Source organism: Labrus mixtus, chromosome 12 (genome assembly GCF_963584025.1).
Source record: "Labrus mixtus chromosome 12, fLabMix1.1, whole genome shotgun sequence".
NCBI lineage: Eukaryota > Metazoa > Chordata > Actinopteri > Labriformes > Labridae > Labrus > Labrus mixtus.
The window spans coordinates 24901716-24925576 of NC_083623.1; the positions used below are offsets into that span (position 1 = coordinate 24901716).

General features: G+C 40.6%; 1 protein-coding gene across 1 annotated transcript in view; it reads right to left on the bottom strand.

Moving 5' to 3' along the window:
- nt5dc1 (5'-nucleotidase domain containing 1) overlaps nt 1–23861 on the bottom strand; it is a 68040-nt gene that overhangs the window by 28537 nt on the left and 15642 nt on the right. The window contains exon 7 of the mRNA XM_061051366.1: nt 1192–1366. Coding sequence (XP_060907349.1) covers nt 1192–1366 — 175 coding nt within the window. The remainder of the gene's footprint in view (nt 1–1191; nt 1367–23861) is intronic.

Consider the following 23861-nt stretch of genomic DNA (forward strand, 5'->3'; position numbering starts at 1 on the left):
ATCTGCTGGACTTCAGGGAACAATCAGCTCTGAGTCTGGAAAGTGAAAAAGCAGACCACCTCAGTGGGAGGGCTCTGCGTGAGATAACGACACCTTGTGGAGAACAAAAAGGGCTTATGGTGTCACAGCAGCAGCATACACACGGTGTTTATTCAAGGCTCTGTTGCTGCTTGATCGAGTGTGTAACAGAGCTTACGCTACAAAAATAAGCTCTAAACCACACAGTGTGCACTGCAAACAGAGGGAGGCAGGTCACACACAAAGCAAACGACGAGCTCAGACAATAAGTCTTCTGCTGCTCACATACACATACAAGATGAACGGATGAGTAATTCTTAGATTGTTATGGACTCAATGGAAACAGAACCTGCAGCATTTCATTATAATAATACTTTGAATAGTCCTTTTCATTACCAGTAACAAAGTGATTCACCATGTGCAATAAAAGCAAAGAGACAGAATTAAAGAGAAGACCACAGATTCTTTGTAAAATCATGTCTTCAGTAGAGAAATAAAACTGTAGCAATATTGCCTAACAGTGTGAGTGTGAGTGTGGCTGGTTGTCTGTCTCTACATGTCAGCCCTGTGATTGACTGGGGACCAGTCCAGGGTTTACCCCGCCTCTCGCTCAATGACAGCTGAGATTGGCTCCAGCCCCCTCTCAAAACCACAATGTGAAAAGCAGTATAGCCAGTGGATGGATGGACTGATTCTGCAGGTCTGAGATCCTCTGGCAGGCTGTCCCACAGTCTGTGGGCTCAGACAGAAAAAGACCTTTTCAGTCTGAACTGAGCTCTGCCAGAGGATCTCAGATGGTGTCCTGGTTCATAAAGGGTTAAAAAGCTCAGAAATATAGGAAGGGGCCAGCCCGTGTTGTGCCACTTAAGGCACTCTAATTAAAATATTCTTAAAATCAACAGGCATGCACTAACCACAAACCTCCTTGTCTGCCCAGGTCTGATTACATAGTAAGGTCATTTTATGATTTAATTCAGTCGATATCTTTCATATCAGCTACAAGGAACTGAGTCTCTATAGAAGATAATAATATAACTTGTGAATCATATGTGCGTTGATGATGATTTAAAAGTCAAGTAGACATGTGAGCCAGTGTTGACTTCAGGGAGGACTGACGGCATGTGAGAGCTGAAAGGAGTGCAGTGAGCTGTGGGTCTGCGTGGGTTCTCTTACCCCAGGATGTGTTCACAGATGAGCCTGCAGTAGTCGCTGTGGGAGCTGGTGATGAGGAGCAGGACCTTCCCAGCACTCTTCATGCTGCGCAGCCAGGCCTTCACAGAGTCAGAGCAGGGCTGCAGGTACCGGCCCGGGTCCCTCTTCACACTGGGGAAGTACGTCCCTGCATCCTCTGCACGAGAAGAAACACAAACAAAAAAAAAATTGACTGCAAGCGTGATATTCAAGATCGTTATGGTCTCTGTGACATGGACATCGATCCCCTGCCATCATGATCTCTCTGATCACTTTGGAGCTCGAGATGGTTGAAATAAACCAAAAAAAAAAAAAAAAAAAAAGTTTTTTTCAAGGTAGACATCAAAGGCCACATGCGTCCATTTCTCTGGAAATAAATAGTGTTTTAGTCAAGACCTCATTAACCCAGACCAAGACATACCCGATAACAGAGTGCTCCGAGACTGAGAGTAGACCAGGACCATAAATATCACAGAAAAATCATCATCTTGTGTGCAGGGGGCGTGTCACTCACTTGCGTCCATAACCGGGGGATAAAAATCAAATAATGAATGAGTTGAAATAAATGTTCTTTTAAAAACTGGCATTTTTCTTCTAATCACAGTGATGACGCGGTGGTCTTGACCAGTCTTCATTTAAGGTCTGAGGCCGAGACAAGGCCGAGTAGAAATGCATTCGATTCCGAGACGAGACCGAGACCTTCAAAAAGTGGTCTCGAGACCGGAGTCCTACAACACTATAAATAAAAGCTTATAGATTGAGCTGAGGGTGAAGCCCCCCCTAGCTGCTCTTTAGTACATCCTGCTGTTCAGAGATAAACATGGCAGCGCTCTGATCTGTGTTTCACAATCTCACTCTATTACAGGATATAACTCTTGACCTAATGTTCTCGGAAATTCTTGTGGATATCAAAAAATCATGAATAAAACATTAAGGCGCTCGATGCTGATCGGCAACTTTTACTGGCACGTCCATGGGTGAATACTGGGTTATGAAACAGAACTATTTTTACCTGGTAATGAGAGGAAATGTAACCAAACTGTGTCTTGAGGCCTTGTTATTACAGGAAGACATTTTGTAAAAATGGTGAGTCCAATAGAAAACCCTTTCTCTGCTCTGCTGTGCAATCACTTCTAAATGTCACAATCTCATAATGACGAGCAGGGAACTGAATTAGAGTCCCACCTGGAGACACGTGCAATCTCATCAGAAGAAAATGAGGCGACCTGGATGAGCTATTTGCCCGGAGGCAGAAGGAAGAAGTCAATACTTGAGAAGTGGCACCTGTACTACCACAAGCAGAAAAGAGGGCTTTGGAAACCAAGGCAGGGTGTGAATGAGAACTTCTTGAGTCTCTGTGGTTACTGTCACAGAGGAAACCAACCAAGTGTTATTACTGTGTAGAAAACCCCTCTCCTTGTCTACCTGGTTCTGTGGGAGATCCCCCCCTCCTTCACTAACACTCCTGACTCCCTTACATGCATGGACGGGGCTTCAGAGCTAATAAAGGCTGCCGGCTCACCTGGGTCACCTCTCATGTGAGTGTCTCATCACTCATGATAGTTTTGACTGTGAGCTTAAAATAATGAGGTTTCTTTTGCTTAAGACTCTTGATTAGTTCATACTTTATTTACTCTGCTGATTTACTCAGTTTTTGGTTAAGTCATATCATTAATCCTGGGTTTGCATACGTTTTAATGATGAGAATTAGCTTTTGTTAAATCTGATTTGTGACTTGGATTATGATCTCAAGGTTGATTACCGGTGTTGGTCTTTTTCTATTGTGGGAAAACCAAGCCTCCTCACTCTCAAATATTCTTAATACTGTATTGACCAAGCTCTTTCATACGTACTCACTGATAACGATGATATGGACGATGATAATATTGATGATTAAATTCTAAGAAACCAGCTTCTATATAGCGTGTGCTTTGCCTCTTTGCACCTCTGTCCATCAACTTCAACTCCTTCAAGCTGCTTTTTGCCACTAATATTCTCTCCTGTCTAATTATTGCTTGTGATGTACATCCCTTTGGACAGAAGCTCACATTAGCAACATAAAGATACTGCAGGCGATCAATGGGGTAACATTTTAACTTGTTATCTTATCAGTAACAAAGCCTTAGTAATATTTTCCATGGAGATGAAAAAGAAGATGCAGTCAAATGTTTGAATGATCATGTCTGTGAAGAGCCTGAAAGTCTTTATTCTTTACCCAGGTCTTGTATTGAGCCTGCACTGATGAATAAGCACATTTAATTCTTCAGTGACAGTGAGAAAAGTTTAGACATGCTGCCCTCTTGTGGTGGAGTCCAGGACTAGCTTTAAGAAAGAGAACGGCTGCTTTTCAGAGGGCAGTGGAGCATTTCAACCAGAAGATGACGACAAACACAAACAAGCCGAAAGCTGAGGGTTCCAATCAGGAGCCCGAATTTCACACCTTTGAAAATGTCCCCGAGGTAAACATCTGATTCTGGGTTTTCAACAAACTCTTCAGAAGTTTAAATTGTTCCCACAGACCATTACACCTCCAGTCAAACAGAAAAAGCAGGTCAGCAACATCAAGGCTTGGCCCTCGGTTTGTGGGGCTGCTCCTCCTCTGGGACCCTGCAGCAGAGCGCCTTGTCCTGCCTCATTACCCACAGCCCGGGAGGTCAGCTGAGAAAAAGCTCCCCTGTCAGCAAACTCCCATGTCGCACTTACTGTGTGCGAGAGGATAAACAACAACTGATCACGCCGCCATTCTTTGTGTTGCATTCCATCAAATCAATGCAGTTTCATTCCACCGGGACCTGAAATCTACCACCCAAGTACAGAGATGGAACAAGACCTGGTAGAAGGGTCTGAGAAGGATTTAACATAAGAGGGATCAAAGATCCACTTTAGGGCTTTGTGCGCAAAACCAAAGTCGTCAGCTGTTTTTGTCGCTGCGCCCACAGCGCTCTCTTGAAAAAGTCGTTTTTTGGAATCGTGCAGCACTCGTCACTTTCATTCATTTCTCCCTTACCGACTAATCAAAGCCAAGAGGGGGCGGGACTTTTGATATCAGTTTGGTAAACAAGAGGAGAAGCTAGTCGGCCTCGGACTGATGTACACCACTCCTTTACACCGTTTTCATGTTTTCTTGGTGATACTTCCTTGAGTTAAAGTAAATATTAAAGCCACAGAGCTATCTAAAACAGACCGAACGGACTTACCGAGCGAAGCAGAAGTTAACTTTTGTAACCTAGCAACAATGAGCGCTGGTGAGAAGCGTTGTGAAACGGAGGTTGTGGGCGCTGACGGTGCAAATAGTGCCGTCTGTGTGGACACAGGCCCTTAAAGTTAATCATATCCTCTAAAATCTAAAGTTGAGAAACATAATTTTTTATTCTTTTTATAAAGTCTACATTTATGTTTCTGTTATTGAAGATTATCTCAATTTAAAAAATGATAGAACTTTAATTTTAAGAGAGTCACTCCCATGATTCCCCGCCAGCCTCAACTTCATCTTTTGTTATTGTTTTGATTGAGAGCCCCCTGGAGGTGGAGTTTACATACTGAGTGTTCAAGCATTCAACATATTCGCACAGTGCCTGTTTTCCTCTGTCGTACACTCCAGGTGGAAGGCTCCAGATGCTTTTATAATGTCATATAATATTTAACTCTTACAAAGTGCCATCATTCACAGCTCCCCAGCTGATCAGTGACGATGGTTGATACACTCTTCAGGGACTTCAGACCATATTTTATAAGGAATGAAACATAACTGATAACCAATGAGCTACTTTCAGATAACAGCTTACTGTAGCGTTCAGCCCCTTCCTCGCTAACATTTCTGTTTGACTGTGATACATTAAACGTAAGGAAGAGCATTAATTAATTATATATTGAACAAACTCCTTGTGATGAATAAAACACAAAAGTTTAAAAGGATTCGCTGATTTTCAAAAACCTCGTTTTCAACGTGGAACTCAACAGGAGGACGTTATCATTTGACTTTACAAGGAAATGGATGCTGTGTAAGTATAATGCATACCCTCGTCTCAAACCTGGCTTCAGCTGGTGTGAAATCTGGATTGAACCATTCCTTTCGGAGCCCAAACATGGTCGTTGCAGGTTGTTCAGATGATCGTATGAGAAAGTCAAATCACAGTTTATACTGGACTTTTTAATGCAAATAATTACTGTGAAATCTTCACCTCTAAAAGGTGAGATCGAACAAACTATATCGTCACTAATTCTACTTTGTTTTAACAAACTTCGATTCACTTTGGTTGATTTCTTTTATGAACTGCATATTTAAAGGCTGGGTTGGTAATTTTTGAAAAATAGCAAGATTTTGAAAGTAGCATTCCCGTCTATGCCCACAATTATTTATTTTCACAATGAATCTTTATTATTTGCTGTTAACTCGTGTCCTTCCCATATTTGTCATGGCCCTTGAGACGTTCCTCACATGCACATTACAGTTCCAGTCAAAAGTTACAAGCGAGTAGGTGGACTACAACATCAATGGCGGACTCCCTATCAAAATTTATTGTAATTTACCTGCTTTGTAGTTTAGGGTCACTTGGAGTAGCAACCACAATTTCATAGTCCGTCCACACAAACCTTTGTGCCATTTTTTTATACTAACACCTCACCGCTCTGTAGAAGGAAGAGTATGTGCTCATGCTCATTAGTTTCATTACATACTCAGTACAACTATAAAACTACTGGAGCATGTGAGCAGTCCTCCCGTAATTCTCTAGATATTATCCGGAGTGCAGATGTGAAAACAGCTAGTGTTTGTTGTTTCTATTGTCTGATTCTATGCGCCTGTGTTTCTTTATGTTTGTATAAGTTTCATATTTTCACCTGGCTGCTAAACATATATCCTCCTGGGGACAATTAAGTTGTATTGGAGTTGAAGTTGAAGCATGATCACTTTCTCTTAATCCCCATGGACAACACTAATCACAGGAGTGGGGTTAATAAGTGGCAGGGCTAGACGAGGGGTCTTGCTCTAACAATGTCTTTTTATAAAGTTTAGGCTGTTTTGGTTTGAGTATACCTGCAGATGTGGGATTAGTTTAACATTTAAAGAGAAATTCCTATTTGCAAAAGAAGCTGTCATCTGTTTAGCCCTCTGTGTGGCATCAGATTGAGAATACAGAGGCTCGGCTATGTGCATGGGACAGATCAAAATGTGATCAATCTACACAACGTCGAGTATATTTAAACTCTGCACAGGTCATGGTGAGTGCCAGTTTACTACAAACGCCTGTGTGTGTGCGGTGGAGTAAAACGTGCCTCTGCAGGCTCTGGCTGTGAATGTAGGGCTGGAGTGCCCTGAGGGCCCGCGGGCCTGTGGCTGGGCACTGTGCCGGGCAGGCTGTGCCGGGCCTGGACTGCTGGAGAGCTGCCCAGTGTCAGAGGGACAACCGCGACCGGCAGCTGCAGCTCCATCGCTCTCACACATCAAAGGGACCTGACAGGATACACAAATCAACAGTTGCAGTGCAAATTAGAGCCGTGCACGGGAGCGTTTCACAAACAGCCACACCAAAACGTGATGAGGGGACACAATCCCGGGCTCATTCCTCTGATTTATGGTTCAGTTGGTGAGCAGGGGAGATTTGTGAAAAAAAAGTACATTTCACCTTATTCTCCTCGTTCACTTAATGAGTATCAAAGTGTTTCTATAAACAGCCCACAGAGAGGATCTCTAAAGGGAAGCTATAATCACAAGTGTTTTCTCTTAAAGAAAAGCATCTAGACAAGCTGTGTTTTCCAGCACCTGTAGGAACCACGTGGAAAACACAGGCCGGGGCAATTTTGTCTGTGGACTTTCCATTTTTAGCAGAACAACCGCAAATTGCTGCATCATGTCCCTCACTTTTTTTTACGCCTTAGGACCGTGACACAGGAGGAGAATCTCGAAACAACGAGAATGAAGGGCTGTCCGAATGAGAGTTTTGTCAGTGGAATTACATTTGACTTTTTGAAGGTCAGCACCACACTCTCCTGGAGCTTAGTGTCACTGAGGGGCCATGACCCAGTGCAAAAGATAGCTTTATGCTATGTATGAGAAAAACAACAGCTTTGGTTATGAAGTGGTTTCTGATAGGCTAAAGGCTGATTTACTAAAGTAACTCTTCCAACATGTTACTTTCTGATTTTACATTATTTGTGTATTTCTAGCATGATTAGTAAAATGTATGTGTTCCAGCTTTTAGTACATTTAATTCACTGCAGCAGGTTTATTTGCATCTGTTTTTAAGTTGTATTGTTCTTGAGTTTTCAGCCTGTTGCTCTGAATGGAAATGGATTTCAGAGTTGCAGCGCAATGGCATCTGTTGGCCACCATCAAAAACAAAAGTGCAGAGAATTTAACCCCCACACAGCTCATTAGGTGTAATCTCCACTTTTGCTCTGAATCACAGCCTATGTTTCTTCCCCATAAATCATGCTTTGATATGTTCTTTATCTCCTGGATTTTTCAACAAACACAAGCAATACATCACTTTATACTATGAGCAACAGTAGCAAAGCAGGTTCTGCACAATCCCTGTGCTCAGGTGTGTCCCCTCTTTGACACTAAAGTTTCCACAATGCCAGATTCTGTTGACCCTGAGGCTGTCGTACAACAGGTCTAAGTGTGGCGTGCCAAGTTGTTACTTCCTCTGTTAACCGACTGCTCGACTCTCGCTTGCATGTCACATGACCACCATGTAATCAAATCATTTGCGGTTAGAATATCTCGTTTTATCAGATATTTTTTGTATTCATATGTATACTATGTCTTTATGGCCTGTAACGAAATGAAGGTAAGTGTGAAGGTGTTGTCCTATATAAGGCAAGATACTTTTCTTCTCCATATATGCAGAGAACAATAATAAAGAAATGGTGGCATCATATTGTCCAGCAGGGAACTCCTATTCCATAGTTGTATTTGGAGCCTGACCGATTTATCGGCCAGCCGATAATATTGGCCGATATTAGCATATCATGTGACTATCGGCTGGTTTTATCACAGATATGCAGCGATGTGACTAGATTTATTCACCAGTCAAATAGCATTTCATTTGAGTTTCATTGTGTTCCACTAGCAGTTCTCTTTCCCCAGCAGAGGGCGCTATATGGATTACAACAAGCATCATTATTCTCAAAAGTGTCATGAGCAGTTACTTTCCAGTTGAGTGACCATCTTGTCTTCATTTGAAATCTTTTCCTCAAGTGTTTGATAACTGCATTTGAGGCATCAATGGAATATATGTGTATATCTGTATCTATATACAGTATATCAATCTATGTCTAAAGATTTCATAGATCTAAGAAAGATATCGGCTGATTTTCTCCACAATATCGATATCAGTATCGGCCCTAAAAAAATCCATATTGGTGGGGTTTTAAAAAATGTTTTCCTTTGTTGGCCTCCGTATTTGTAATCTGTCATGTTCCCTTACGGAAATCAGTATCAGTCTCAAAGCTCAAAGATTAATCGTGCTCTATAAATAAGTCATTCAGACCTTTGAAACCTTTGGTACGTTCAGTTTTCAAGCTGTGCACAAACAATTTCAAAATGTTTCCTCCCATGTAAAAAAAAAAGAAAGCTCCTCTGTCTTGTCTTGACAGAAAGAACAATGGGACAGTGGTTTATGGACAACCGGGCTCAGATCACTGTGGGGGACAGTGACGCCAGTCGGCCAGTCACTCTCCCCTCAGCGCAAACCTGAGGGACACTGCAATCTGTCATTACACCCAACCAGATCTATATTTAGCCAGAGCTATCTTAGGAAAACTGTGAGGATTCACACATCAAGGCCTGATCTCAGTAAGATCAAATCTTAAAGTATGAATCCGAACAGCCCCGTCTACACCTTAAGCACCCAAAGTAAAATCAGCCTTCAGCTGTAATATATTTAAGTACCTCCATCTCATTTGATTCTCGCCGACTGCAGAAGAACATTTAAGAAGACGCTTAAGGCAAAATGTGTAAAACCTTGAGCAAGTCCGGCCATGTTTGTCATAATCATAGGGGGTTTATGGCACTTCAGAGATGATTGATCCTCCCACCTCCACGTGCAATCTCCATAAACAATAGCTCACCAGGAGCATGCTGGGAGTCCTCTTACAAACAACTCTGAGCAGACAATTCATGTGGGGAGCAAGGAATTCTATATTTCTATTTCACAGCAGTAACATTTGGTTGTTTTAAGTGAATCAATGCATAAAACTGTTTCTCCATACTAAAACTGGAATGTATCTAAGAATTCTATCTTTCAATCCATTCATATTAGAGTGGTTTTAGTTCTTTTTTTTAAATGTGGATTATTTATTTTATCCACAGACTTCTCTTCTTCCTTGCATGAGGCGGATTTATATTGGAGAAAATGTCGTTCCAAAGTCTGATATCCAGAAAATCCCCCAGACAAACACATGCATATAGTCCAGATCTACAATTTTGGACACAGTGACCACGTGTCTTGGTCTGACGTAGCACAGCGATGCAGACTGGGGTTACTGTCAGACATTTGATGAGGTGGAGGGATTACTTCTACACACTGAATGTGGAGCTACTTACCCTTACTTACTTTTTTTCAGCTACAGGTTTTATTTGGCCAAACCAACCCTAATCACCATCTGAGCCCTTTAATTTAGAATATATTTCGATGCAGGGGTTTTTGAGAAGGAAACAGCTGCCCAGTGCAAACTGAAACTAATATTACCAGCACAACTTAGTTTGGAGTGTACAGCTTTATGATATGTGTTTTCATCATATTCTCACATCACCAACATGATGAAATTAAAAAGCCAAGATAGAGGCTCAATATTTGTAAAATGACACCAAAAATCCAGCCATGGTGCGATCATTTCAATGGAGAGTTTAAAAGGATGTTATTTCTAAGCATATCACCATAGCTTGCACACTTACTCCATAGCAAAACAACATTTCAATCCTTCTTAGATCTCTTGGTGCATGTCCAAACTTTCCATCATCTACTTCAAACTGGCCAGTTGTTTGTCTTGTGCTACCACATGCTAGCCACGCTCTGGTGGAAAGGCAGATTTGGAAGATCAAGAGGAAGTATCCCCAAAATCCTTTACTAACAAGACTCTTCAGAGTCACATGAAGGGTCTGGTAAAATGACCTTGCAGGTCTGGTGGGAGGGGGGGGGGGGGGGGGGGGGGGTTATGGGAGTTTTCTTCTACAAAGCCTACAGTTTGGATTGAATGTTCCACCAACAGGATTGTGCAAAGGCAGCAGTAATGCGGATGTTGCAGCCAATCTGTCTGGTTCAGGAGGAGCTGATGTGGAAGGCAAAACTTAATTTACCATTGGGCCTATGCTCCAACCACCAACCTTGGTCATGAACCTTTGACAGTGACCATAGAATGAAATCACAGATACCAGGGGCAGAAATTAGTTTCTTCTTCATGGATGGCCTGGGAAAAGCCTCCGGATCCACAAAGGGAAGCTGGAAATAGATCCCAGGGACAGAAACTCCTGGACTAACTTGCTTAGCTTGCTGCATCCATGAGAAAATAAAATAAAAAGAAACCACAATTTGTCCTAAGACCTTTTTTAAAGTCATGCTTTTCCAGTTTTGCACAATTAAAATGGTTGTTCAGGACTGTTCTGGGATGGTGGTGAAAACATTTAATCTGGAGCGCTGGTTAGGAGAGTGTTTGTTGATTAGACATTGTAAGAATCATGCTGAAACTGTGACTGTTGCGTGCATGCAAAACAGAGGCTATGCTTATCTGAGAGCAAACATAAGCCAGATCAAAGCGCAGGCGTAGCTATGACATCAAGTCAGACATAACAGTGTACATCCCCACCCTGATGTGCGACAATACCATGGAGCCCATATAGACATTTGTTATAAAGCTGTTAGGGAATGACAAAGCGACCCTAAAAGCAAACAGATCATTTGATATGTGGAAAAAAGGTTCTCACTGACCCTAACGGAGGAGAAGTGGCATTTAAATCTCACTTGTGGATTTGTGGTGTTTACATGCAGCCCTGTCCTTGGAGACAGGAGGCAGAGATAGGAGGACTGAAGGTAAATGTTGCCTTCCTGAACACACATAGTGAGCACAATATGTAAACAAAAAAAACATCAGGCTCCTTCATCATATGTGAAACAGATAGAAGCCAGCTTAAAAACACATTTGACTTATCTAAGGCTTAAGAGTAGACACAACCAAATGACATGTAGGTAATTACTTTGTTAATTTTTGGTCCAGTTTGAATGTACTGGTAAAAGGACCTGTTGCCTGCAGTCGGTAGAGACACTAAATTAGGGTGCACTCAGACTATCGGCCTAGTTGCTCCGTACCGTGCTGAAGCACGATTGTCTCCCCTCCCCATTCCCCCAGTGGGCCTGAGCACGGTAACCTCTTGTACATAATGTCGTTATACAACACATGAATGTATTTATGTGATCATGAAGCACACATAGTTTACGGAACAATAAAATAAATAAAAAGCGGTAGAGTCCACATCCACACATCAGGATTATTTACTTAAAAAATTCATATTCCCAGTGATGATTTTGTGTATTTTCTTGGTGTTTCACAATAAAGTCCATGGGCATTCAATACTGCATCATGAAGAACATGTATTATTTCAAGTCATTGGTGTGGGCACATGTAAAACCCAAACAAAGACATCAAATAAACTCATTTGAGGGGGGTCGGTAGTGTAGTGGTTAGTGGGCGCAATGTACGGAGACTGTAGCCCTCCAGGCGGGCAACTCGGGTTTGAATCTGTCCTGTGGCTCCTTTCCCGCATGTCATTCCTCACTCTCTCTCTCTCCTGATTTCCAACAATATTCACCGTCCTATCTCTACAATTAAGGCCAAAAATAAATCTGTAAAAAAAGAAAAACATTTGTCACTTTCCACTTGAATTAACGTTAAAGGCTTGTGGTATGGGTGACTTCATTGTCTAACTTAAATTGTAACGAAGCTCTATAAACATGGATACAGTTGCTATGTCAACATAAGAGTGGCACGTGTACATGCTCCCTCCCATGAAACGCTGTGTTTAATGTATAGGATTGCAGCTCCTGTGGGAAAAACTGACACAGAAATGGAGACAGAAGCTTTAAAGATATAAAACTGAGGCTGATTTCAATAAGGAAATGAAAGCAGGTTGATGATTGCCAATGAGATGTAGGTTTGAGGAAAACTCTGCAAAAGTGCAAAAGGATTTAATTGCGCGGAAAACCAACAAGCGACCACAGTTTATGGTCAAATAAGCCTCCACTGCCTCCAGAAAGCAGCAGTCCATCAGACATGGGATGTTCAGAAAGTCTACTTTGTGTGAAGCTACACAGATTTAGCATCAATTTAGCAGTGGACGCCGAGGTGAAATGAGTGGTCAGAGACGTGGTGGATTTGATGAGAGCATTTTGGTATTTTTGCAGCTTAATACCATGCTTGCGATGAAACTGCTGACTTTAAAGCCATCTTATTTTGGATTTGCTGGATTACCATAAAAGCCATTGCCATGTCCCTTCCCCTACGCTGTCCCCTAGTTTAGAGAGAAAATTAGGCATTACTTTTCTCCAGTGGCTCCACCTTCACTGAATCACATATGTGCATATAGCTAATAAAATGTTGCATACTTTATTTTTTTGAGACAAAAACGAATGCAGTGGTTCAGGAGAAAAATCTGTTTCTTATATACCCCCTATCAGCAGTATCTAGTTGTTCTTTTTCCTTCAAGCGTGCATGAAATCAAACGTGTGTTGTCCATAAACATAAATTCAATGGAAGAAAAAGTTGTTTTTTATTTTCTCTTTCAAAAGTGTCTCAGTAATTATAGAGCACAGGAGGGTGGCTGAGGTCACCTAACCAGTGGTCATTAAAGTTTTGCAGGCAGCCCCCCCTGTATGACGCATGGGAACGAGTCCGAACCTCCATGGGACTGACCAGCTATTCAACGTATGATGCAAGAATACTTTTTTATAAGAGGCAAATTAATGACTTCCAACAGACTCCTGGATTAAATTTGCAGTTAGTTTTTACAAATCATGTGTGAGAGGGCTTTGGTTTTACACAAGGAGAAAAATAGGAGGACATATTGGCTAACATGAAAACCGATAACCAATCATCTTTATCACTGGACAAAACGTTAGCTATGCAAATATCCATCCGAGCTTCTTTGTTAGCTCTGCTAGTTAGACCTAAAAAAATTGACATGTAAAAATAATGAAATCTAAAAATACATTTATTTGCTAGCCATACCAGCTGAGTGGTTTTATGATTGGAGGCTAGCTAGATGGTAACATCCTTGTGCCAGACAAATAATTTCAAAAACTGCCAAGCTGGCTGGCTGAGAATTAGCCTAATTCTGCGCACACATCTCAACAGCACTCACTTGAGACCATGGACGAATTATAGATACAGCATTGGAGACAGGTTCATTCCAATGAAAGCTGCTCAGTGACGCATGGAGCAAAAATAAATGACTGATTTCTGAATGTAAAAGTACTCAGATCTTCCGCATTACTGGGCACGTACAGCATGAGCACTTGGAGCCACAGTCCCATGGCTCTGATCTGCTTTCATTATGTCTACAAAATATCTCTGAATTCAGCTTCAATTGCATTTTACAACTTTTAGTAGCTAATGATTTTAAAAGAGAAATGAAAGTGTTCGTATCAGTTGATGTACGTCAAAAAAACGTATCTGCTGATTTATAGACGTCTCTTTCTTAATGTATGCTTATGGGAAAAGGTCTTTTGGGGCCCAATGGCATCATGTGACCCTGCAATACCAGCTTTGGCCACCATGTAAAATAGGCTTCAATGGTCTGGACACTTCCTGGGACCTTGCTTGAGACAAGATAGGTTGTTATCTGAATTAGCATGTCCAAATTCATTCAACCTGAGGTCTTCTGACTAACAATCACCATAGCTTGGTCGTTAAATAAATTGCCAGACCAATTCACAAATATAAAACAAGAATGGATTCTCTCAGTTTATGCTACACAGCTATTTCTAACATTCACAAATGGCTTCTTCTTGTTTATCATAATACACATAAATGGTGTTACGGATCACAAATCTGATGGTCTGGATCAGATTAAGGGTTTTTGTTAGAAATTACATGTTTTATTTTGGATGTGCACAAAAAAAGATATTTATAATATAGCTATTCATTACTCAAACTGCACAGTTTAATAGCACTACAGATCAGTGTAACGCCATGAATCTGAAGCTAAATTTTGACATCTGATTGAACTTTTGGAATCCAGCTTTTTGAGAAATATTGCGCATAAGAGTTATTATTATTTTTTTTTTTTAAGATTTATTTTTGGGCTATTTGTGCCTTTATTGGAGAGAAAGGATAGTGGACAGAGCTGGAATCAGGGAGAGAGAGAGTGGGGAATGACATGCGGGAAAGGAGCCACAGGCCGGATTCGAACCCGGGCCGCCCGCTTGAAGGCCTCCACTAACCACTGCATCACCACATAAGAGTTTTTAACATCTAACAAGAATCAACAAGTGGCTTACATTTTGAAACAAAAGGTTTTCAGTAAACATCCCTAAGAAGAAGTCAACAATAGATCTCAAGAATCATACCCTCATCTCTTGGAAGAACTTCCTGTCTTTGTTTGAGCCATCAGCTGCCCCAAACTGAACTTTCGCCCGCTTCATAATATGTCACCAAACATCAACGGCACAGTCAGCTTTACAATAATACAACGTGCAGAATCCAGAAGGATCCCTAAACTGCTGCCAATTCCCGCCGTACTTTGAAGGAATGGCCCATTAATCAAGCTACCGTAATTGATGAGTTGGGAGTGAGACGTGAGACGTGAGACGTGATCAGAAACAGAGTCCTTTTGACAGATACTTGGAGCCAGTACTAGGAAGCCAGGAGGGAGCTATCCTGCAGCTAGCCACTTTGAAATGTGGATATCGAGAGAAAGAATAAAAAGTACCACCCAGTTCATTCAAGAAAACTGAATCCTCAATCTTAAGCGTTCGTCTGAACTTCCTGGATTCAAAGGTGTCTGCTGTTAGGCCTATTTATTCTCAATCAACGCATTCATGGCTGTCTAATCTTTGCCCCACTTCCACTGTCCTCCACAGAAGGGCGAAAGACAAAGAACGAGGCGGATTCAGACACAATACCATGTTAATCACACTCCTCAATTTTGGTGTCAACAGCGGCACCAATAAAACTCTCCAGCAGTGACTTTTGGAAACATGAAGTCCCATTTTGGGACAGAGCGGGAGCCTTCGGACTGTGTTTACATGTCTCAGCAGAGCTTAAAGAGTGTGGTGCATGAGCTTTGTTTCATTCTTTCACAGCCTCACTGTGTTCTTTCTCTAGTATGCCTATAAACAACACGTACTTTGATGGGTGGTTTTTTTTTCTTCCTTTATTTTTGAGCAGTTTAACTGAGTGCAGCCAAAAGCTAAGAAAGGAGGAGGAAACTGTTTTAAAGATTTCACAACAACCTGAACAGAAAATATAAATATATATCTGGTGGCTTATCTTGTTGCAAGATGTTGTTTTTTCTTTTGATATAGGACCATGAAAATAAAGACAAACGCTGTTCAGTTTATTTTGCACTATTCACATGTGCTGTAAAGTGTATTTTAAGGTCTTAAATACACAACTCTAATAGGTATAATAACTGCTACTGTATTTAAATCCACGACCATTTTCACTATCTATTCATCAGCTGTGGTAGAAATCAAAACCAGGGATATTTATACTGCTTGTGAGATAAATGCCATTCGTGACGTTCTCCTTATTCATTTCCACTGAGGGATGCCTGGTTTCTCTGGATTGAAGGGGGGAAAAAGCTAAGTGCTTTTGAGCTTCCTTAAGCATTCTTCCCACCGTCCTGAAGATTGGTTCTCAGGGATTCTTCCCAGCCCAACACCTAAAATAAAAAATCTAAAACCGACAAAAACAACAACAGACCTGCGCTAGGAGAGCAGCCCGGCGAAGGAAAATCCACAATTTAAAGTATATTTAGGACACAGGCCACCCGCAGTTGATATGCACTGGTTTAAGGATACCATAAAGACCTCTTCAAGGCCATACTCAAACGGCAGGAGTGGAGTTCATCGGTTCATCATTTTCTGAAAAGTGGAGCAGGCAAAAGATATAGAGGATGGACTTTTTTCATTATTGGGGGGTTTGTAGACAGGCTAGGGACACATATTAGTGTTAGAAAAACATGGTAAAGTGTTTTTAGCATGATGTATGCATTAACATAAAAATGGTTATGTTCCTTTTTGCAGTCTAGTTTTAACAAATAAATAGTTAAACCTTTACAGTTCTAATGCATTTATCTTAATAGTACCTGCATGTATAAAGAAAAGGGAAAATGCATTTCTATTCAAATTCGCAAAAAAATGTCAACAATGTTTGGCTTTTGAGATGTGTTGAGGCATTACACACTTTTTGTAACAAATTCTGTATCTGCATGAATTCAAAGAAAGGGCAGGAGACAGTGAACTTGGCGATGACCGTATGTGTTGGAGTTTTCGCCTTACAATCAGTCAACAAAGTGAAGGAAGAATGTAAAAGGAATGTAAAAGGAATCCAACAAGAGCACAACAACACACAACTGTTCCTTCCACCTTTCAACCAGAGATTGACTCCCTTCTTATTTTTTCCTGCTGCTTTCAGTTTTTCATTGTGAAAAAAACAACTTCATGGATGACGCCTAAAATGCGTCCCTATGGTTCCAGGAGCCGTTTCCAGTGTTGCTCCATTTTCGTCTTTGTGCTCCTTCATTATTTCAGACTCTGTTTGATTTGGTAAACACTGCCACTCCTACAAAAAACCCTAAACATAATAACTTCTGAGCTTTTTAAGACATTTGGTTTGACCTCCAACACCTTTTCTCACCACAAACACTCTTTCCCCTCTGGCTGGTTAACGGGCTTGAAATATCTGTTCTACCCCAGATGTTGAAGGACGAAGAACAAATGTTGCATTCTCCCAACGAGCTTCCAACACACTACTACGAAATCCAACACATTGCATAAGTTCTTATTGTAAACACCCTACAAGGATAGACCATTCACAGAACATGTGGGATACTTTCCATACAGCATGTAGCAGGCACACTGTTACAAGGACTTGTTCTTGATCCCAGAGCGAGCCAACAGGATGCAGCGGTCAGTAAACCCTCCAGTTTGTATAGTTTCACTTCCCCTTGTAAAACTGCAAGAATAATGTAGAAGAAATCTGCCGATCTCCAAGAATACGCAAGAAATTGTAATATGTTGTGGAGAATTGAATCAGCCAAGTGTATTAAAAGGTACTTCTGTTTTAGCTTAGCACGTTGGTCTTTGTGGTCTGAAAACAATATGTGAAATGACCTAGACTTCTTAGCATGGCACAACATGAAGACGGCATGAAATCTGTCAAATTTACATGTCAGCGCCATGGAGACAACACCAATGGAAAGTCAAAGAGGATCAGTTTTTGGGGAAACATGTTCGTAAGAGGACGAAGACAAAAACCTTGGTAAAGTCTAATTGTGAAGCCATTCAGGTGTGATGGATGGGTAACATGAAAAACAGGACTTTGCCTAGAAGACCACAGTCATAGTCCATTGAGAGACACATGCACATCATAAAGTTACTTTGGTTGCGTATGTAATGTGGTGTAATTTAGGTATGTAAGTTAACGGATGTAGATACTTATTTTAACTCTACCATTATTCAACAATTATTCTTTACAAAACCACTTTATTTTCAAAGCCAAAACCTGAGCAAACGATTAACAACTTCTAAACATTTCCAAACAAGGCTTTGCAATTTTCACAACATGAACTTTGAATTGCGTTATTTTTGCTGTCTCATCATATCTTTCAGCGCCTTATTGTGAAAAGCTGATATACTTCATAAAATAGAAACAGATAAGTTTAAAAAAAATAATTCCCCTTACTGTGTGTGCCAATGAGGACAATAACTAATCAGCCGAAATTGAATTCTTTGAACCTGTAAACATGTTCATTGATGCTGTAAATAAAGGCTTTTTGAATGACTGTGTATTGTACTTTTGCAACCAGGCTCAAGAACAGGATTTTATACTTCTGCATTGCCTTAATTTTTAACACCAGAGCTTCACACTTGTCAAAAAACCTATGGAAGGGGCGCCAGTAGCCTAGGGGTTAGTGCACATGCCCCATGTAGAGGCTAAAGTCCTAAAGAGCACACAGCCTGGTTACGGATCCAACTTGTGGCTCCTTTCCCACATTTTGTTCCCTACTCTCTCTCCCTGGTTTCTGACTCCATAGAAGCCCAGAAAGATGATAGGTTCAGGGTAGACTTTGTGGCTTGCTTGCTTCTAGTAAACTATTTCTACTAGTGATGGCAAAAGTACTAGTCTACTTCAGTCAATCACTACCCCCAATATAACTATCGGTCTATAGCATCCATTTTAGGTCTTCCAGCAGAAACAAAACAAGTTTCAACATTAGGGACACAACTTTTGTCATTACAATGTGGAAATTTGGAAATATTCAAACAATAGTCACAATATTGGCTACATAACAGAAAGGGCTGACATTGCCCTGATGATGTAAGACACAAGCAACTTAACATCAGTGTTTCCCCTACCATTATATTGGGGGGGCGGCCCGCCCCTCAACGGCCGATATCTTTCTTTGATCTGATCGATCTTTAGAGAGAGATAGATATAGATACATATTTATTGCATTTATCCCCAAAATGCAGCTATCAAACACGTGTGAATAAGATATATAATTAATAAAAGATGGTCAATCAAAGTAACCGCGCATGTACGTGCATCACAGCTTGACACTCTGCTGGGGAAATACAATGATACTCAAATTAAATGATATTTGACTGGTGAATATATCTAGTAATATCGGTGCATATTTGCGATAAAATTAGCTAGTACCGATAGTCACTTGATATGCTAATATCGGTTGATATTATCAGTTGGCTGATTAATCGGTCGGGCTATAAGTAAGCATTTGAGCGATGTGGGGTTGTCTGCCTCAAACTCAAAGGGTTTTTTGAATGTGTTGGTGGTTAGATGCATGAATTAAGGTCTGTGGTTAACACAAGCATAAGAGATGTTTGCATTTTGTTGTACGACATAAAACACATTAGTGAATATCCCCACTTGTGAATTTAGAAGTTTTTACATGTCTTTAGAAAGGCGGTTGCTAACAAATGGCTAAATGAAACTACAGTGCGGTTGTCAGGAATATTAAACGTCATCATCTCTGTTCGAAGTTACATTAAGATACAAGGTCTCCTGTAGGTTTTTGGGTTTAGACAAAGATTGGGTTAATAAACTATTTATAAGGCTAAGGTATGCTAGCTAGTCAAAACTGCTAGTTAGCTTGTCAGAGATATCCTGAGGCATAGTGGTGGTGACGTTGAAGCCACAGGACCATGGTGTAGTTTGCTTTTAGCATAACATTAGCTTTTTACTTCTCAGAATCAGAATTACTTTATTAATCCCAGGGGGAAATTCGGTAATGTGGGATGGGGGATTGCATTAACGCTTCAAACATCATAAAAGTGGTGTCCATTTGTGAGGATTATTTTTCTGAACTAAACGCGAAAGCATAATAAACGTGTGTTTGCCACAGAGCTTATTTTCTGCAATGATCCAAAATCCGATGAAAGATCCCATAGACTTTTTTCAAAAGACACAATGGCGATGCTAACTCCCGGCTTGGCCTACAAAAATATGTCATTTTATTTCACTTTCTATACGAAAAACTCCTTTATCAGCCATGAGTCTCAAGTTGTATGTTATTGTTTACACTGTTTTTCATAGTTTTTCATAGTTTTCCATGAGTGCTGGCAATACATGGACATGGAAACATTTCCTGCTGACTACTTTCTTAGAAGTTCAAATCAAATGTGTTTGATTTTCAACAATATAACCAGATAAAGGGTTTTAATAAGTTAGTGAGCTTATGCTGGCGGCAGCTCAGCTCACAGCCCCCAAAACTTTGGCAGAGAGCATTTTAGAAACACTTACTATCTTGAAACTGCTAATTGTTTCTATTTTGGTTTTAATTGTCCAATCTTTGCTCTCAGTACAAACCTAGTGAAAAATGAACAATGAAGGAATACAAACCTTTGGCTTTTGAGAGAGATACAGAAGAAATGAAAATGTTGAGGTCATTACTGTACTTACTCGGTTTTGATAAAGATAATTGGCCTTTAAGTAGCCAATTACATGCTTCTAAAATAAATCCTAAAATAAGAGCAAAATCTGATTTGGAAACTGAGAAAATCTGCATCTCTGGCTGTTATTCCTTTTTTCTCATGAGACCAACCATTTCATAATCTCACAAAGACTCGGGCGTGACTTTGTCAAGAAAAGAAAGAATTAAATGCAGAGAGGTGCAGTGGAGGCTCCTTGGGTTGCTATTCTGAATTAAAGTTAGACTCATGTTGGTAAAATCCAACCATGATTTTTGTCTTGGTTCCCTATAATTCAGTTAACACTCAGTCAGGCGATCCAGCTTCAGTCATTCCATTCATGAAGCTCTACGTGCCTCTTAGTGGCGTATTTGGTTTATTAAAACGTTACATTTGAGCAAAAGTCACTTCCCCACTTGACTCTCTATCTTTAGCTTTTCACTCTTCCATGCTGGCACAGGGATCGGGTTAGGGTTAGGGTTAGGCACCATGGCGTCCTCAAATGTATGGGACAAAACGGAAACAACTCAAAAACACCAAGTAAGCTGTAAATTAAGATCAAGTTATGTTACATTGAGAGCTCTGGTTCCAGAAATGTCCTCATTCCAATCCTACGTTGAGATTTGAGAGAATACTTTTTAATCAAGCCAACCAGCTTCCCGATACGTTTCATTTGGTGTAAAAAACGATCGGAAAACTGAGAAAAAGGCAAAGGTATACAGGACTGTGTTAATCGTTTCCAACAAACAATAGTTCAGAGCGCTTCTTTCAAAAACATACGAAGTTCTTCTCTCCCTCCAGGATTTCGCAGGCTTTTATTGTGATTGTCTTGGGCTTAAATGCCTGATTTTGTGGCAGTTTATTTTTTTTTAAATCGCAGTCAAAGTTGCTGTATTTCGAGGCTTTATTTTTTCAATTGCATTGAAGGAGCAAGTGAATTTGCAAAAACAGTTGCAACTACCGTTCAGGTTTTTTTTTGTAGCCATACAAAAAAAAACAGGAACAATTAAAACACAAAAAATATGGGTTATTTGCATCCAGTTCAATTAATGCATCTTAAGCTCTCAGCTGTAACACGATTCACTTTCATCAAAATATCGAAAATGTTGCAGTGGTGATTTGTTGAATAGCATTAATAGTTGTGATCGCACATTTTTGGAGGGTATGTTTATTGAATTGTTTACATCATGTATATATGTCGTCATATATTGTAGTTTGTGTTTATATAATGTGTTGAACTTCTGAAGTTAGCGGGTCAGTAAACATTTCCATGGTAACAGCGAGCTCAACCAATTAGAGACGTCACTGTGAAACTCTAGGATTGTGGGTATCGTAGTTATTTTCCCCAAGATCACTGATTAACCATTTCAAACTTGTCTTCTAATCTACAGGAGCACAAACCATCATTTCACACTCAGGTAGCTCGTGATCAGTCTACCTTGGATAGTTATGACATTATGCTTAAAAATCAAATCCGCTAAGGAGAAAATTAATGGGATGTTTTACTTCAGGAACCACATTGTTGAGCTCAATCAGTACTGTATCTGACTCAGTTTCCATCAAAAGCTAGTTAGGAAGCTTTTTCTTCTCAGATTAATCATCCAACGTTTTAACTTAACTCTGTCATCACACATACAGTAGCTGTGTAGATGGGCAAGTTTCTTCCAATAAAAACTTTCAGAAAAAAGTTGCATATGTTGGTTTTGAGTAATCACAAAAATAAATCTAGTCGTCTAAAACCCTAAAGCCACTTTTTGGGGGGCGCTGATAGCCTAGCGTTTATGTCGAGTGCCCCATGTATGGAGGCTATAGTCCACATCGCAGCAGCAGTGGGTTTGAATCCGTCCTCAGCCCTTTGTTGCATTTCATCCCCCACTCTCTCCTCCCAACATTTCCTGTCACACTTCAGCTGTCATGTCTAGTAAAGGCAAAATTTACCAAAAAATATACCAAGGCCACTTTTTACAGTATTTGTACTTAATTTTACTGAATCTTTTTCTTCAAATTTTCTTTCTCCCTCCTTGTTTCGCTCCTGTATGCAACACACAGTCCTCCCACTGGCTTAAATATCAATAACTGTTAATTTAAGGGATGCTAAGCAGAAATATTGTTTTTATAAAATGCACAAAAGTGACCTAACATTGTTTCTAGAAAATATGGAAAACAGACGCAGTGCCTTTTAGTGGACAGCCGCCGTAATCATCACCAGAGTTAATTAAAGTCACTGAAGACGCATTGAGTCACGTCTGGAGTGGAGCAGTAGCCTCATGTTCAGATGTTCGGAGGGCCAAAACAATGGTTAGAGCTGCAGACCCTTCCCAGAAATACCACCCACCCCACCATCACGGGGTGTCTGAAAACAATGAGGACAAACTCAATACCATTCTGCGTCTCTTCTGCTTACAATACAGCACATCTCCGTTCTTAATTACATGTTTATGCACCATGACTGTTTTCTACCATGCAAAGCAGGAGCCTCCCCAGAAACAGCACATGGATCTAAGTAGGCCTTTACATTAAACCTCACAGTGGACAGATTTAGATCAGGAGACATTAATTCTGACACGCCAAAGAAGAAAAGAAGAAGAAGAAAAAAAAAAAAGGATCCAAATCAAATAAAAAAGCAGTCATGGCTCACTGTGGTCACAGCCACTTTCATGCTGAGGTGCAGTGGCATATCTGCAGTTAAAAAGTTGTTAAATGCCGACTCCACCCCCACACTACTCTGTCATTTAAGTCAAGGAGTTTACCAAAGATGCCTATGGCTCACTGAGATCTCATTTGCGGCTCTGAGACGTTGGCAGTTTTTAAAATGACACATGAAAAAATTGGGAAAGGTTTTTTCCAAAAGCTCACACAGTGGCTTGACACATCAGGTTGAGATAGCAACTTATCTATCATATAAGCTGATTATAGATGTTTTTTTGTATTTATTTTACATACTTTATTAATTTATTAATCACTGAGGGAAGTTCTGGCATTACAGTTCAAAGAGCCCTCTAAAGTCAGTTTACACTTTGCTCTCTAATCCAGACTGTAGCTTATTGGCACATAAATAAAGGGGTCAAAAGTCGTTGTTGACCGATTGTTTGTTTGAGACAGCTTTTCGGAAATTGCCATCGTTGTGCTTACAACCTGTGCTTCAGGGGCGCCTCTTAACCCTAGTGGTTAGTTTGTGCGCCCCATGTACAGAGGCTGGTGTCCTCGAAGTGGGCAGCACGGGTTCCAATATGACCAGTGGCCCCTTTGGGTGGCTCCTTCCAAACACTCTCCTCTCTCTCCTCAATTCACAACTCTATCCACTGACCTGTCACTCCAATAAAGACACAAAAAACAATCTGAAAAAAAACCCCTGAAGATTCTGACTGTTTTCCAAGGATGTGTGTCAGGTCAAAGTTTCCACACCGTGAAGGACTGGGCCCTCTGGAAGACAGCAGTAAGGTTTGGATGCCATTGGACTCTGTGAACTGGAAAATGCTTTATCAGGGATGTGTCAAGGTGTTA